At 41.5% G+C, this 16,940-nt stretch overlaps 1 protein-coding gene across 4 annotated transcripts in view; it reads left to right on the top strand.

The window, feature by feature from the left end:
* The window catches only part of LOC140078495 (cytosolic beta-glucosidase-like), a 50,479-nt gene extending 41,177 nt beyond the window's left edge, over positions 1-9,302 (top strand). For all 4 annotated transcript variants that reach the window (XM_072126012.1, XM_072126009.1, XM_072126011.1 and 1 more), the window contains one exon: positions 8,961-9,302. In XM_072126012.1, coding sequence (XP_071982113.1) covers positions 8,961-9,160 — 200 coding nt within the window. In that variant the 3' untranslated portion in view covers positions 9,161-9,302. The remainder of the gene's footprint in view (positions 1-8,960) is intronic.
* The last annotated feature ends 7,638 nt before the right edge of the window (positions 9,303-16,940 follow it).

Here is a 16,940-nt window from a genome sequence, read left to right as displayed (position 1 = left end):
AAGAAGAGATGATGCATATGCCAGCCTGTATCTACAGCTAGGAAGAAGCCAGTAGCATGATATAGGTATCATTAAAGTTTCTCTCCAGCTGTGCTGAAACTATTTTTTGTCACTTTACAGTTACGCTTTAACCCTTTGCGTCTTATGCCATTTTTCCTTTTTGCATTTTAAGTTTTTTATATAAGTTTTATGCTATTCTACCACCGATAACTTTTTTTTTATCAGTGCATGGACCTGTGGGACAAGCTGACATTTCCATTGCTACCATTTTGGGAACTGTACAATTATTATCACTTCTTACTAAAACTTCATGGGTGGCGAAATACTGTGATCGGTGATAACAATCTGACTGATCATGAGTATGGGGGTTCTCTTCTCGCTAATTAATGGAGCGACAGGTCAAACATGTGTCCTTTAGCTCCTTTCAACACTATAGGAGCGTTTTAAATTTCTGAGCATTCACTCTCTATAAGAACAACGGACACAAAGATGCTCGACCTGCTGCTCTGTCGGTTAGTTAGAATGTTCTTTACATTGGTGAATTGGGGTTCCGTTTATTAGATAGGTGGAGTTCCGTTTACGTGATTGCAGGGTTCCGTTTACGTGATTGCAGGGTTCCGTTTACGTGATTGCAGGGTTTCCGTTTATGTGATTGCAGGGTTCCGTTTACGTGATTGCAGGGTTCCGTTTACGTGATCGCGGGGTTCCGTTTACGAGGTCGGTGGGGTTCCGTTTACAAGGTCGGTGTGGTTCCGTTTAGGAGATCAGTGGGGTTCCATTTAGGAGATCAATGGGGTTCCGTTTAGGAGATCAGTGGGGTTCCGTTTACGAGATCGGTAGGGTTCCGTTTACGAGATCGGTAGGGTTCCGTTTACGAGATCAGTGGGGTTCCGTTTACGAGATCGGTAGGGGTTCCAATTACATGATCTTTTTCATAGGACATAAAAATGATACCCAGTACAGCCCTTTTAAGGTGGGTGGGGACTTTCCAATCAAGTTGTTATCAAGTCCTGCTCTCGAGTTATCAGACAAACAACTTGCAACTTTTTGTTCTAATTTTTTCTGCATTCTACATTTTAATTGTACTTTTGTGGGAATGCCTCATCTCTCAAGCCAATGTGCTTATCTCATGTAACTTTTTACAAGAGTAGTTGCTTGCAGAGTTGGTGTAGAATGTGCAGTAACACTTCAGGACAGAAGTGTGAGGTATTCAGATGTGCCAACTTGTCAAACCTTGTGCAATGTAAAATCATTTTGCACGTATTACTCCTCTTAAACTGACTTCAAACATTCTCTTTATTAAAATTCATCCCTTCTAGGGAATTAAATGATTTACTACATATCACATCATCAGACCACTCCGTCCCTGTCTTTGGATTGTCCTCTCATTATAAAACACTACTGCTGTGAAATCCTATGTCTGTGGAGTTGCCTCGGCACAGACTGGAGAGGGCAGTGTGCTTCCATGTCTCTAATATTATATCTAAATGACTAAAGCAAATGTCTTTGAGAATCCTCCAGAATTCTCCCAACTTCTAGATGCGAGGCATGTACACCTGTTCAAAAGTTGTTCTAGGAAACAGAGATTAAGTCGATATGAAAAATGTCTTCACTTAAATAAAAAGCTTTTTCCAGAACTTTCCCTTCATTAACATAGACAATGTATATAAATGACGGTAATAAATGCGCTGCTCTGCATGCAGCAAGGACAGCTTTGTTCTAAGCCGTGGCACATCTTTCATACAATCCTTTTACATGCCGGAGATGCATGGAGCGGACACCACTAAACCCCTGCTACAATCAGACTCAAACACACATTTCCAACTTTCCGCGGATGGGAATAGAACATGGAACTGGCATCCGAAAAAGAGACGTTTGAAGCTCTGGAAATGTGCTGAGTCACAAGAAGCTCCGCCGCTCGCTGTTGCCGAGCTAAAATGTAATAAGTTCAGAATTTGGGGAATTTGAATTACTGCCAAGGATGATTTAGCTAATGCGGCAGAGTGGTAGGAGAAGCCAGGACGACTGTACTCCAGCAAAATGATCCCGAAATCTTCTTCGTAACTCCAAAGTATGACAAACTATTTAGACACTGACAAAGTCACCTCTCTCTGTGGAGGAAAATAATCTAGTCCAGCAATTACTAATCTAAATGTTTCTAGAAGTTGCACTGTATTTCTGTACATGGCCCATCAGATATCATGGTTGTGTGTTGAAAGTACTCGCATCAACCCAAAAACATAAGTTTATTTAGCAAAAATTAAAAAGAAAAATTAAGCAAAACAACTAACTATCCCTCTGGTCAAGGTTGCACCCTACCGGAAGTTACAGAATCCTTTGCCGCTATCAGTGGGTCCCAGTGAAATGTAACAAGTGTTTTCAATTGAATCTGCGGAGGTCACTGATTGGACGCAGACATTCTATTGACAACGGGGTGTTCCGACCCAGCCTGCAGTTTTGGTAAACCAGTGGGCACTGCAATGCTTGAACTGGGAGTCGGAGCTGGGTATCTAAGCTTTATTTATTTATTCTTTTCTATGCTAACCCTGGCCCCCTTGGGGTTTTCTGTGAAACCCCTTGTTCTATATGATAATACTTTGACATTTTTGAAAGAGGCATGGAGCAGCCATTATGATTTACCAGGACATGCTGTTCATTATAAGACATCTTCATTTCTTTAGATATGTTTGAGTGTCTTCTACAATGCCACTGCTAGATATCTTTGGTTGGTTTCTGCCATTTTAGTAATTGTGGGCCCTTGTCTTTAGAACAGCATCAACAATTACACATAGTTTTCCAGGGTATTGACCGAGAGGTTGTTTCAGACATCTTGGAGAGCTAACCAGTGATATTCTGAAACCCTTCTGTCTCGTCATGTACAACCCAGATGATTTTGAGATAAGAGCTCTGAGTGGCCATATCATCACTTCGGTACCTCCTAGTTTTTTTGTCTAAACAATGTTATTACCCATCAAAGCAGATTTCAACTTGGCTCTGACTTGGTACATTTTTTGTATAATTTTTGAGAAGGCTACTGCATCAGGTTTTATGATGGCAATTTGCATATACTCCAGAAAGTTATAAAGAGTGATCATCTTAACAGCAATTAATTGCAAAGTCAAAATTTGCCTAGAAAATGAACTTTTTTCCCCCAAAACACATTTCAACTTCATTGCAGGCCTGCCTTAAAAGGAGCAGCTAACATGGCTTCAGTGATTGCTCCAGTAACACAGGTGTGGGTGTTGATAAGGATGGGCTGGAGATCAGTCTGTCATGATTAAGTAAGAATCACACCACTGGACACTTTAAAAGGAGGCTGGTGCTTGGCATCATTGTTTCTCTTCTGTTAACCATGGTTATCTCTAAAGAAACTTGTGCAGTCATCATTGCACTGCACAAAACTGGCCTAAGAGGGAAGAGTGTCACATCTAGAAAGATTGCACCTCAGTCAACAGTCTATCACATCATCAAGGAATTCAAGGAGAGAGGTTCCATTGTTGTCAAAAAGGCTCCATGGCGCCCAAGAAGGACTAGCAAGCGCCAGGACCGTCTCTTAAAAGTATTTCAGCTTCGGGACCGGGCTACCAGCAGTGCAGAGCTTGCTCAGGAATGGCAGCAGGCAGGTGTGAGCGCATCTGCACGCACTGTGAGGCGGTGACTCTTGGAGCAAGGCCTGGTGTCAAGGAGGGAAACAAAGAAGCCACTTCTCTCCAGAAAAAAACATCAGGGACAGACTGATATTCTGCAGGTACAGGGAGTGGACTGCTGAAGACTGGGGGAAAGTCATTTTCTCTGATGAATCCCTTTTCTGACTGTTTGGAACATCTGGAAAACCGCTTGTTCGGAGAAGACAAGGTTAGCGATACCACCAGTCTTGTCTCATGCCAACTGTAAAGCATCCTGCAACCATTCATGTGGGGGGCGGCTTCTCAGCCAAGGGAATCGGCTCTTTTACAGTCTTGCCTAAAAACACATCCATAAATAAAGAATGGGACCAGAATGTCCTCCAAGAGCAACTTCTCCCAACCGTCCAAGAGCAGTTTGGTGATCAGCAATGCATTTTCCAGCATGATGGAGCACCTTGCCATAAAGCAAAGGTGATAACTAAATGGCTCAGGGAACAAAGCATAGAGATTTTGGGTCCATGGCCTGGAAACTCCCCAGATCTTAATCCCATTGAGAACTTGTGGTCAATCATCAAGAAATGGGTGGACAAACAAAAACCAACAAAATGGAAGCATTGATTGTGCAAGAATGGACGGCTATCAGTCAGGATTTGGTCCAGAAGGTGATTGAGAGCTGCCAGGGAGAATTGCAGAGGTCCTGAAGAAGGGTCAACACTGCAAATACTGACTTGCATTAACTCATTCTGTCAATAAAAGCTTTTGTTACTCATATTATGCACTTGTATTTCTGTATGTGATAAAAACATCTGACAAACACACATAAAAACTAGAGGGCAACAGATCATGTGAAAATATAATATTTGTGTCATTCTCAAAACTTATGGCCATGACTGTATACTCTTGCAAACCTAATCACTTTTGCTTGCCCAGAGATGGTTTCCTACTCATGTACCCCATCCTTGGCAGCCTCTCCAGTGTACCCCAATAGTTACTCAATACATTTTAGGCCTCATGAATGTGTGCAGAAACAGACCACAAACTGGGAAAAGTTTGCAGCCCATTTCAGCTGGCAGGAGATTTATCTCCAAAGGAGTTGAATGGCTGCTCCGAAATACAGGCAGGAAAGGACCTGGCTTGTTGACTAGTGAAGTGCATTGTGTTTCTTGTCTTTTCAAAGGAAATTTACCATCAAATTAAAGCATGATATATCAGGGACACTTACTCGTAAATCCAAGCACCGTGACTGTGATAATCTTATATCTACTTGCTTCTAAAAATCAACTTTAAAAATTATGCTAATGAGAAAGGAAGCTCTCGGGGCGTTAACAGAGCCCCTTTGTTATGTAGCTTACACTGTGTAGTAGCACAGCTACTTCCCCTGCCCCTTTCCCAATGTCCCTGCCTCCATGTGATTACATCAGGCAGACAGAGGGGGGTAGTGCTGAGCAGGAGCAAGAAAGAGACTGTATAACAGCCTGTAAAACTGCAGCATGGTTGGGCTCTGTTAACTCCCCCCCCAGAGCCCTTGTGGATCAATAGCATAATTGTAAAAGTTGATTTTAGAAGAAAGGAAACCATAGATAATAATAAATATAAGAAGATTATCACAGCCACGGTGCTTGGATCTATGAGTAAGTGTCTCTGGTTTATCATGATGGATTTTGATAAATAGATCGGTAGATTTCCTTTAACTATTGATTTATTCATTTCCAATAGGATAAAACAGAGAAACCTACAATTTAGAGTTAAAAATTAGGTTCTTGAATTGCAAGTACTAATTAAATCAGTAATAGCTGACTGGCCCGAACTGTAAAAACGGAATACCTCTTTAATTTATGAGAATGCGTCCTATCCTTAGAGATGCTTCGAGGGATGTTTTGGTCAAGCCCTCCGGTTGCAGATGACAGGTTAACTGCACGGTCACAGCCAGATAATGTATTTTATTGAATGGGATCTCGCCTTCCTCCAGAGCAGCGCGCTTTCAGTATTCTAAATCACGCAGTAATTATAGCTGGGGGTCTCGAAACACGTTCAAATGGTTTAAGTAATGTGTAGCTAGTGAGACGCCTTAAGAATAGCGTGATACATCTCGCCTGTTTGCTCCTGCTCTTTTCTTCTTAATATAGTCTTCAGGTAGGAGTGAATGTTCTTGAAACTTAAGAAGAGCGGCGCTTATCGCATTTGTTCCAGTTTCCTTGGATCCACAGTCATTCCATTCTGTCTGTTATCTTAAAATTCCACTCAGTTTTAAGGAGAAGTTGCGCACACAAAGGTTGCTTTTTACTTTACTTTCACTGCTTCAGTGCTTCATAAATCATATTGGCATATCACGCTATTACATTTCTTTGCCTTTTTTCTTGGTTTCTTTGGATGGATTATAAAAGTTCGACTTGGATGTGTTTCGCTATTTGGAAATGCGGAGTATTTGTAGTCTTATTTGTTGGATAAACATTTTTTTTCTTGACAAGAATTCACATCAAGTTACAGTAAGTACAAATCGCGCTGTACAGCACAAGCAGCTATTCCCATCTCGAATTCATTCTCATTGAAAGGTGCATTGTGTTACTTGTCTTGTGCTGATTCTGAATCTGTCCATACATCTCCTATAGATGTGACGACCGAACCCTGTGCTGGTGTACTTGGACAGGTTTTCGGGATTCGCCAAAAAACTCCAAGGTTGCTGTGGCAGATGGAACATTAAAAATAAGATGTTGGAGCTTCTGATTCTTGCGTTGCGACTGCCTTTCTCATAGCTAGTCGGGCAATGTTGTCTATTTGGGTTCTTTGTGTGAGGACATAGACATTCTACACATGATGTCACCATTCCCTCTTTTTTGACTATGGAGTCTACTGCTTGACTGCAGCAGTCACACGATTGCTGATACATCTGATGCAGCCGGGAGAATACACAAAACAGCCAATTACTGTTCAATGGGAGCCTAGAAACCCCCTAATACAGAAAAAATTAATCAGTTGGCTTATGCCCACTTACCAGATGTGCTGGAATCCTCTGTTTGCCTACTGCCCCAGATTGCTTGTCGCCGGTAAACCGGATTCGAGAAATTTTGCTTGCCGTCGGATTGTCAACTGAACACTTCTTTGCCTATCTATGTGGTTCCAAACTTTGGCATTTCTTGACACTTCTGGGCTAGGTCTTAAGAAGTAGATGCCCAATGGTTATACAGCAGTGAAATTCTGAACCCCATATAGAGCGAAAGGATGAAAACCAAGGGAGCACTTAGACCGTGCCTTGCAATCTCCATCCCCAACATGTTACAGTCCTTTGCAGTTCAGCTGCTTTGGAATGAGTGAAGTGACAACTGTTAAAGAGTAAAAAGTTGGAGGTGAAGAAAGGTCTTCTTTAAATTGGTCGTACACAGTTCCTACCTACGGGATAGTCTGATCAGTGGATGTCTGGGATCTCTATTGACCTAGAGAACAGACTCTCATTGATAACAAAAATGGGGACTGCCATTCACACTTACTGATGAAATGATGGTGCGGCAGGTCAAGCAGGTTTCCTGCAGCACTATACCATATAATGGTAATATTGGAAGTAACTTACAACAGAGCTTGGATATCTCTGTTATTCTCATAGACAGTGGTTGGGAGCGTCAAAAATAGCCAAGCCAAATCAGACAGTTCCTCTCCACCCTTCATCAATAAATGGACCATATACCTAAAGACCTCCCTATCCCCCGGAGACTGGGACAAAGCATTTTTATTCACACACAAACTCTCTGTGGCTTGCAATGCTCAAGAGAAGAATTTTAAAATCCTCTCCAGATGGTATAGGGTTCCATCCCTGCTGCATTCGATCTATTCCGTGATTCAGGATCTGTGCTGGAGGTGCGGGGCAGACGGAGTATAACAGGCTCAGCTGCGCCAAAGGTGGCCGTGCTATCTATCCTTCCAGGCTCTATCTAAAAGCAAAAAAAAAATTGTCTCCCGAGATTCTCCCTAATTGCAGCGCGCGCAGTCATCCCCCGTAAATGAAGCTCAACTACACCACCATCCATTTCTGACTGGATCCAGGAACAGCTACACATCTTCAGATTGGAGGAATTGAAGGCTGATTCCTTGGGTACTTCATAAAAATTTATTCAGCTATGGAAACCCTGGATAGCTTTTCGTGAGTCCCTGGACTTCAAGAACCTCTTGAGCTCAGCCCTATAGACCTTTATCACTCCCTAGTCCTCCTCTCCCCACCAATGTCTTGCCCTCTCCCCCGTCCCCACCACCGTTTCAGTTTTTTAGCATATTGTCCTTTCCTCTTCCCTCCCCTTGTCCTTTTACTGCTTCTCCTGTTTTCTGCCTCCTGTACCTCTTCATGCTGGCAGAGCTGACCTGTTCAAATTATAGCCTCCCTAATTCTTCCTCTTGGCCCGCACCCGCATGTAGCTTGGCAGCCTTAATCCACCATAAGTAACGCTGATACGCTGCTCCTTCATGTTGGCTATGTGTGGCCCCATATCCCTGTATTCTCTCTATTGTGTGGACAGGTAGAACTTTGATTTTCTTTTGTTGCTTTATGGAACATAAACATAGGGTACAGGAGACTTCATTGTGATGTATGTATATTCTGTTTAGTTCTCTCCACCTTTAATGACTATTCTTTTTTCATGCACTTGTTATGGCGTTTTGTTTTAAAATCCATAAAACTGAATTAAAAATAGCCAAGCCATGTGGATAGGGGATAACAAACAAACTTGGTACAACCGCTTTAAAAGGGAACCTGTCACCACATTTTTCACAAATACAGCTACTAAAGGATCCCATAGAGCCCTTTTGGCTAAAAATTGTTTTCCTCACATCGCCATGAAACTAGCTTTATAATCTTGCCTTGTATACATTCACGTCTAGCAGGAGACGAAGGGGCCTGGCCTTCTTGAGCTGACTACAGCAGCTCCTTCCCATTCCTGCTTAGCATTCAGCAAATAATGTCATATGACCATACGACCAATGTCAAGGGACATATGAACAATGTCATTAGACATCATCTAATGTCCTTTTGCCTCCTAACATTTGCAAACCATGGAGGCATGCTATGATTTCATGTTACCAGATACATGCATGGGGTAGAGTTTGCCAATGTTAGGAGGCAAAAGAAGACCTTAGATGATGTCACCCTGGTCACATGATATTATTTGTTGAATGCTGAGAAGTAGTGACGGGTGTTGACAGGTTCCCTCTAAGTGAATGTTAAAGTGTTAATATACTGTATACAGTGCTCTGCATTGTTCTACTTACAAAATGTACTGATGGGTATCACATCAATAGGACTGTGTATTAGCTGTTCAATATATCTAACACATTGCATTTTTCCCTTGGCAGCTATCAGGCAAGATGGGGTGAAGGTGAAAGGTTATTTTGCTTGGTCCCTACTTGACAACTTTGAGTGGACTTCTGGCTACGGCGCTCGCTTTGGCTTGTTCCATGTGGATTTTAACCAACCGAATCTTCCAAGAACACCGTACTTTTCAGCTTTTGAGTATGCCAAAGTAGTTAAAGGAAATGAATTGATTTATAAGTAGAACTTGTGCCAACTTCCTCTTACTGTGATGTTTTTGTCTCTTCTTTCCGGCTATTAACCACTCAATTTGTATCATCTGTGTTAAGCAGACAATGCAATGTAATTGTGTCTGTTCAAAAATGCATTCCTTTAAAAAAAAAAAATGTCTTGCTACATAATTAATAATTTTTTGAATAGGGACAGCACTACTAGAGAGTCCACCAAATTCCTAAGGGTGTCTAAATCAGTTCAAACCCCCAAATAATAAGTCAGTGACAGTACTACACAGCTTACCTTGGTGTGCACCTCCAATATTGGCACCTTTCAAAAAATGGAGCATACATTATAAGGGTACCTAAAACTATCTGGGTCAAATACCAGATCATCTGTTGGGCCTTACGACGTAGATTTTGACTGATATAACCTATATTCCAATGACATCCACCTAGATTCTGCCCAGAATATGGAACATGTAGATTTTTTTTCTATGACTGGCTGAAAAATATGGGTCAAAATCTGCTGTTGGGGTGTTTTACTCAGATTATGACCAAATTTAATTTCAAGCGGCATCTGGCCAGAATAATCTGATTGTCACTTTAAGGCTACATTCACACACACGCATGGGGGACGTATAAATGGCCGATGTATATACAGCGTACATACGTCCCCCATACACGGCACAGCGCCCTTCGGGAGTGGTACAGTGCAGCACACGTGGCGCACCGTACCGTTCCGTAGCTGGGAGAAAGATAGGACATGTCCTATCTTTCTCCCATAATACGGCGTAGCGGGCATATATCGCTATGGAGAGGCACTCACCCCCTCCTCCTCTCCCCGTCACTCAATGTATGCGCGCCGTACTACGGTACGGTGGGCATACATTGTGTGAATGTAGCCTAATGTTGATCGGCAGGTAGAATGTGGCATCCCAGCTAAGTGGTATCTACTAACGCCTCTTCTTGATGTGAATAGCATTGTTTTGCTGGAGCACTTTTTCGGCTATTATATACCACATTTTACCTTTTCCTGTACATATTCATTTGCATGGTAGCTTCCAGGACTACACTAACCCTATACAGTGCGAGGAGTTACATTGAGGCATAGATGAGTTCCAGATTTGTAGTTTTGTCTTTTCTTTGGCATAATTGACCAAGAAAGCCGCCATGACGTGATCTCGAAAAGATTTCACAGAATTTTAGACTTCATTTAGAAGGATCACAGTGGGTGAAAAACACCATAGATTTGATGTCTGTCTTTGGTGCAGCAGAGAACTCTCTGGTTCCAGCAAAACATTAGAAATTCACGATCTCCATTCTTTAACTTTGTTACATAATGTTCTGTTCACACTTAAGGAAATGTGAATGCCTCGAGAAGAAGAGCGCAAGAACCGGTTTAGCTTAGATGTTCCTCTTCTACTGTATAGTTTATTCAAATATAATTGGTCATTCTGATTCCAAAACTTCCGCTGAAAGTATAAAGTCCACATAATTGGAAGATTTTTCTTCCAGGAGGCTTCTACAAACCTTCATTTTAAAGTTCTTGAAGTTTTTGCACTGTCTATGCATGAAGTTGTCCCCAATATGTTTACACTCCCTCCTGTAAAGCTTCATATAGCTCTCTATAATGCTCCAAACTAGGAGCATATTGTAGTACAATAATTCATCTTGGTGGAGGCTCCTCAAGTGCATTTTGTCAAATGTTTCTAATACTGAGATCAATTGGTCATCGAGACCAAATAAAAAGGAGAAATTCACACAATATAAAATTTCTTTTATTCCGCTGCCAGTTGATTTACTCTACTTCTGATAATACCATGGTGTTTTCCGTGAATTTACTGCTCTCTAATAAAGCAAGATTGTAAAATTCATATAAATGTTCTTATCTTTGGCTATGTGACACTTAATAAATCCAGTATAACTTCTGTAGGTGATAAATACAAGTCATGTTGCACACATATATCTGTTGAGCTGATATATTTGTCATTGCAGTCTACAAAGTCACTAGTATAGGTGTTTGAGCCCGTTATTGGGGAGTTGGTCCACCCCTATACAGTCATTGTCCTGTTTTATGACAGATCAGAGGTATAAAAGCTGATTGCAGCATATAAGGGCAATTCCATACAAAGCGATATTTGCCTATTAAACCATATTTGTGTAGATAGAATAGCCCTGGGCCATATTTAGTGTTGCCTTAATTCTAAAGGTGCCACCAATATCCAACTTTGAAACTATGAGATACTGTAGATTCTCTATTTGAAACCCCTGTTTCTCTGTTAAAACAAAGATGGTCTTTCCACTTCTTCCCACTGTGCTGCCCTGGTTACACAGTTTTGGTTACTGCCATCTATAGACAACAACTCAGAAATCTACTTTGCTCCGTATACATTTAGTGACCTTTTATGAGTCATCGGGGAATGTCCCCATGGAGACCTGAAATTATTGCAATTACTTGCAAAACCCCAATTATTGCAATTATTATCCCCTCTATGCCATCTCCTAGACCATGAGGATGGGAAAGAGCTAGTGAGCCCTAGCACTAAACCCACCAAACTGTCCCTGCCTGCTTGACAACTCTAAACGACAGCCCCCAACTGGGCGACATCCCCTTCACTAAATCATGTGCAAGGGATGGAGAATGGAGTGAACAAGCCAAGGTCTGTACCAGGATTGTACGTCAATAACAGAATCACCAACCAAGAGATAAACCAGGCCCACGCCAAAGGTCATGACAACAGGTACATGTCAAAGTCCAAATCACAAGTCCAAGAATAGCCAAGGGTCCAAATACAGAACACTCCAAACAGCAATATTGTCAAAGACAGGAAACTGGGAAATGAGTCTGCCCCTCAGTGAGGTCAAGAGGAAAATGTATGTGGCCAGTTATCGGCTAAGGGCCGGTGTGGGGCAGATCTCAGGATTTTAACCCCTGTCTGCCTCTCAGCCATGACTGTGGTAGAGTGGGTAGATCCTATACACACAGGCCTGTCCCAGGTTAGATACATTGTTCAATCTAAATCTCCAGCAGGGGGCTTATTATAAGATGTCACACAAATAAATCTCAATATAGGGGTTCCTGGAGATTCAATTCAAATGGACCCCAATAGCAACTTAAAAATAGTCCCTATCTGTGAGTTAGTTGCAGTATATTACATACTATGGTTACAATACCAGCATGGGGAGGTACTAAAAAAAGTACCTGTCAGTTGTTTAGAGCTTTATCTGCCCAGGATTTATAATACAAAGGGCAGCCCAGTAATTAGCCCTATAAATTAATGTTGCCATGAGGTTAAAATAATAAAAAAACCGTCAGTCCCTTCAGTATTGCAATTAATTTTCTTCTTAATTAATCACATAAGGCATTGAAAGGGAACTAGATTGTCAGCGGCAAAGCGAATAGGATTTGGTGTCTTAGTGGTGGGAATGTTAGTTCCTCATTGTAGATGGGATGTGTATGGTAATCGGTGCACCGCATGACGGCTTTATTTTATTGTCACTACTATAGTATTAAATAAATATGGAAACATAAACTTCCTGCTGGGCTAACTTCATGATGGAGAACAATGCATCTTGCTAGGAGCACTGCTGTGTGCATGAAATTCACCATCCTCATGTGTTCCCTTCTTCCTCCAGATGATGGGGCTATTTCACGTTAAAGAGGTTGGACACTTTACCTCTTGTTTTTTGAAAAGCTAAAATTTCTTTGTACCGTGTCAGTGGTCGGTGGTTAAAAAGATGAAATATAAGAGTCCTCCGTTTCAACTCAGGACTCTCATCTTACATCTCATGTTTCTAATTAAGAAGAAAAAACAACAGGGCTATCGTGGGGTGCTGACCGTATACTACCCAAAAATTCAAATAAAGCAATTTTAGCCAAGAATACAAACAACTTGTAATGTTCTTGTAGGAATACAAGCTAAATAAAACCAACGTCCTATGACTGTCCTATGTTTGAGAAAGGGCGGAATACCCGAAACGCGTCACGATTGGACATCTAAGGTTTTTACTTGTTTTTTTTTAATAAATTTTTTAGCTTGTATTCCTACAAGAACATTAAAAGTTGTTTGTATTCTTGGCTAAAATTGCTTTATTTGGATTTTTGGGTAGTATACGGTCAGCACCCCACGATAGCCCTGTTGTTTTTTCTTCTCAATTAATTTTTGCATACCGGACCCCCAGTGGTGCTCCGGGGTATCAAGGTTGTGGGAGCTGCTTTAACGTTAACACCCCCTACAAATAGACTAAGCCTAGTGGACCATTTTTTGTCATCTAATTGGCTACAAAGGAGTGCAGACCGACTACCTACATTTTATGAGCTTTATTTCAAGAACTAAGCAGGTGAGCACCCCTGATTTCTTCCTACATCCTAATCGGACCACCAAACGATATCACCCGAGGCGCCGTCCTCTGTTGTTTCTTTTTGTTCATCTTGTCCTTGATCTCATGTTTCTGTAATGTGTGAGAGGCAGGGTATTGGGTAATTTGCCAATCTACATCTATGAATAGTTCTACTCCGCTTTCCTGAGCATGAGCAATCGCCCTGCCAGGACCTTATGATAGTATTCATGAATATTAAATAAAGGCCCTGGCAGGGCGATTGTTCACGGACAGTTAAAGATCACATGACCCTCTATCTGCAGCCATTTTATGGCAGGAATGTCTGGTCTGATGAGTTAAAATACAGGAGGCTTCACTTTACATAATAAGAAAGTGGAACAGAACTATTAATAGATGTATAATGGTAAATTACTTAATATCCTGCCCCCACACTTACACACATAGTACAAAAACATGAGGTAAAGTTGCCAACCCCTTTAAACATTCTAACACATTACCCCATAAGAGAGTAGTTCTTATATTTTTAGACTTCTCCCATGGTGCACCTGTTTTTTGGATTGCTCTTTTTTGGTTAGTCTGATCATTATGTTTTTTAAAGGACATATAATTGTTGTATATTGTTTCTCAAAATGTTGCTGTTCTTAGATTTTGTAGATACTCTTCACTCTTTTCTCGAAATTACTCTGCCGCAAATGACATCAATAGAATCACATGTGTTATGTGGTGCCATATTTTTTGTACAAAATGACGTAGTTTTTTTTTTTTTGTACATATTTTCCCCGTTATACATAGGAAGGGGATGAGGCATGAAACTGACTTCTGGTTTCATCTATAAAAAGCTGAAGGCACATTTCGGAACATATGCGGATGTCCCGCTTGGTAATGTAACGAAAGTCAGGCACGGGCCGGGACAGTCGGTGTTGTAGTCAGCACAGGCGAAGGTTAATCAAACTGGCGGATCAGCAAAGTCCAGAACATGCAGCAGCCTGGGAACATCCTAACAGATTGGGAACAAAGAGGAATGAAATGGCTTTGAAGTGACACCGAGGTCTGGGAAGTGTTACATGATAGAAAATAATACAAATAACAAGTATCAAACAGAGAGTTTCAGGTCAATCTGTGCTTCCATCGGTGCCCCCCTATGTATGATGTCCTACAACTTCTTCTTCACACACATTTTAATAGTAATTGTCTATCATTACAACTTCTATTTCAGTCCCATAGATAATAAAGGGAGCAGAGTGAGACAGGTATTTCCTAATTTCCTAATGACAGGACTCGACACCTCTATTTTTGAAAATTTGTGGAGTCCCCAGCCATAAAGCAGTGATCTTAACATCAACCATCATGATAAATGATTTTCATAATTGCCTTATGTTGTTTTAACCAAAATATTATACACAATTGGTCAGACAAACTTATCTGGTCCAATTTTTTTACTTTTTGGTCTCAAATTATGCAAGATTTTTGTAGTGGTTCATGCTGGATGATAAATTTGGAGCTGTCTCGATTAATTGTTATGACCTTTTTGTTAAGCCTTAGTCCTGTAACAAACCCCAATGTTTTTACTTAGTCCCACCATATCATGGACAAAACAAACTAGGTACCTGTGGGAATGTCCATCTGGTGCCTTCCACCTCTTCCTCTTGTGATCCGGCCATTACTGTCCCCTTCGGTCAAGCTATGAATATTGATGATTCAATGTGTAATGTGTCCTCATCTGATCTTTGCACACTCCTAATTTTAAAAGTTACAAAATTTGAGGGTCCAATATGCAATGTGTTTTTGTCCTATCCCTTCTCACCACTGGTTTTAGAAGAAAGCTTCCTCCCACTGTAAGGTTTCTGAGCATTATAAGTCACTTTGTTAGTTAATCACAAAGTTTTACGTTCTGCCACTATCCATTACAGTGTTGCTGACCGCAAGTGTGTTTTATGACATAGATTCTGCCTTGATCCTCTGTTGAAGCCTTTCGCTTTCTACCTAGGACTCTGTCCACAGCTTCCGCTTCTACCTTGGATTCTGTCCAGATCTTTTGCTTCTACCTTGGACTGTCCAGATCTTCTGCTTCTACCTTGGACTCTGTCCAGATCTTCTGCTTCTACCTTGGACTCTGTCCAGATCTTCTGCTTCTACCTTGGACCCTGTCCACAGCTTCTGTTTCTACCTAGGACTCTGTCCACAGCTTCCGCTTCTACTTTGGATTCTGTCCAGATCTTCTACTTCTACCTTGGACTCTGTCCAGATTTTCCGCTTCTACCTTGGACTCTGTCCACATCTTTAGCTTCTACATTGGACTCTGTTCAGATCTTTAGCTTCTACCTTGGACTCTGTCCAGATCTTTAGCTTTTACCTTGGACTCTGTCCAGATCTTCTGCTTCTACCTTGGACTCTGTCCAGATCTTCTACTTCTACCTTGGACTCTGTCCACATCTTCCGCTTCTACCTTGGACTCTGTCCAGATCTTCTGCTTCTACCTTGGACTCTGTCCAGATCTTCTGCTTCTACCTTGGACCCTGTCCACAGCTTCTGTTTCTACCTAGGACTCTGTCCACAGCTTCCGCTTCTACCTTGGACTCTGTCCACAGCTTCCGCTTCTACCTTGGATTCTGTCCAGATCTTCTGCTTCTACCTTGGACTCTGTCCAGATCTTCTACTTCTACCTTGGACTCTGTCCAGATCTTCTACTTCTACCTTGGACTCTGTCCAGATCTTCTACTTCTACCTTGGACTCTGTCCACAGCTTCCTCTTCTATCTTTGACTCTGTCCAGATCTCCTTCTTCTACCTTGGACCCTGTCCACAGCTTTCACTTCTACCTTGGACTCTGTCCAGATCTTCTGCTTCTAAATTGAACTCTCCCCAGATCTTCCACTTGTACCTGACCCAGGCCTCTAACTACTGTCTACCTGAGGCTTCACCTTAATTTCCGACCCACCAAGGTTAGCTGCCACCAGTACGCAGACTACTACAAAGTATATCAGCCTTTTGATTTTGTGGTAGTGTAGCCCAGATGTCTATACAGGGGTCATAGGGTGATAACAGAATCACTTACTTTAGATAACACCCTTGCGAATGGCCCCAAGCCAAACCGGTCAGGTGTCACAGTGAAATCTCAAAAATACGGTGCACCTCATGTAGGACAATTTTCTGTAGCAAATTAAGCCAGAGTTCTGGCACATTTATCTTAATCTGTCCCAGAAGTAGGAAGTGGGTCGATGGAATAAGCCAATAATAATTAAGCTTATTGCATTTTCTTGGATATATCCTCACAATTATATTATTGTATTCTAGTAAATAATGTTCCGGCGCGTTTCATAGTTTAGATGCAATATCAATTGCAACAATTTTCCTGGTAACTTTCCTCTCCTATTGAATGACAACATTGTTGTGGCAGGATGGTAATTAAGTAGCAAATCCAATTACCACTGTCTGACTTGTTTTGCTTTCTCCCGGCCTTCCCCAATAC

The sequence above is a fragment of the Engystomops pustulosus genome, chromosome 1 (assembly GCF_040894005.1).
Source record: "Engystomops pustulosus chromosome 1, aEngPut4.maternal, whole genome shotgun sequence".
Classification (NCBI taxonomy): domain Eukaryota; kingdom Metazoa; phylum Chordata; class Amphibia; order Anura; family Leptodactylidae; genus Engystomops; species Engystomops pustulosus.
This window is presented reverse-complemented; position numbering and strand designations above follow the sequence as displayed.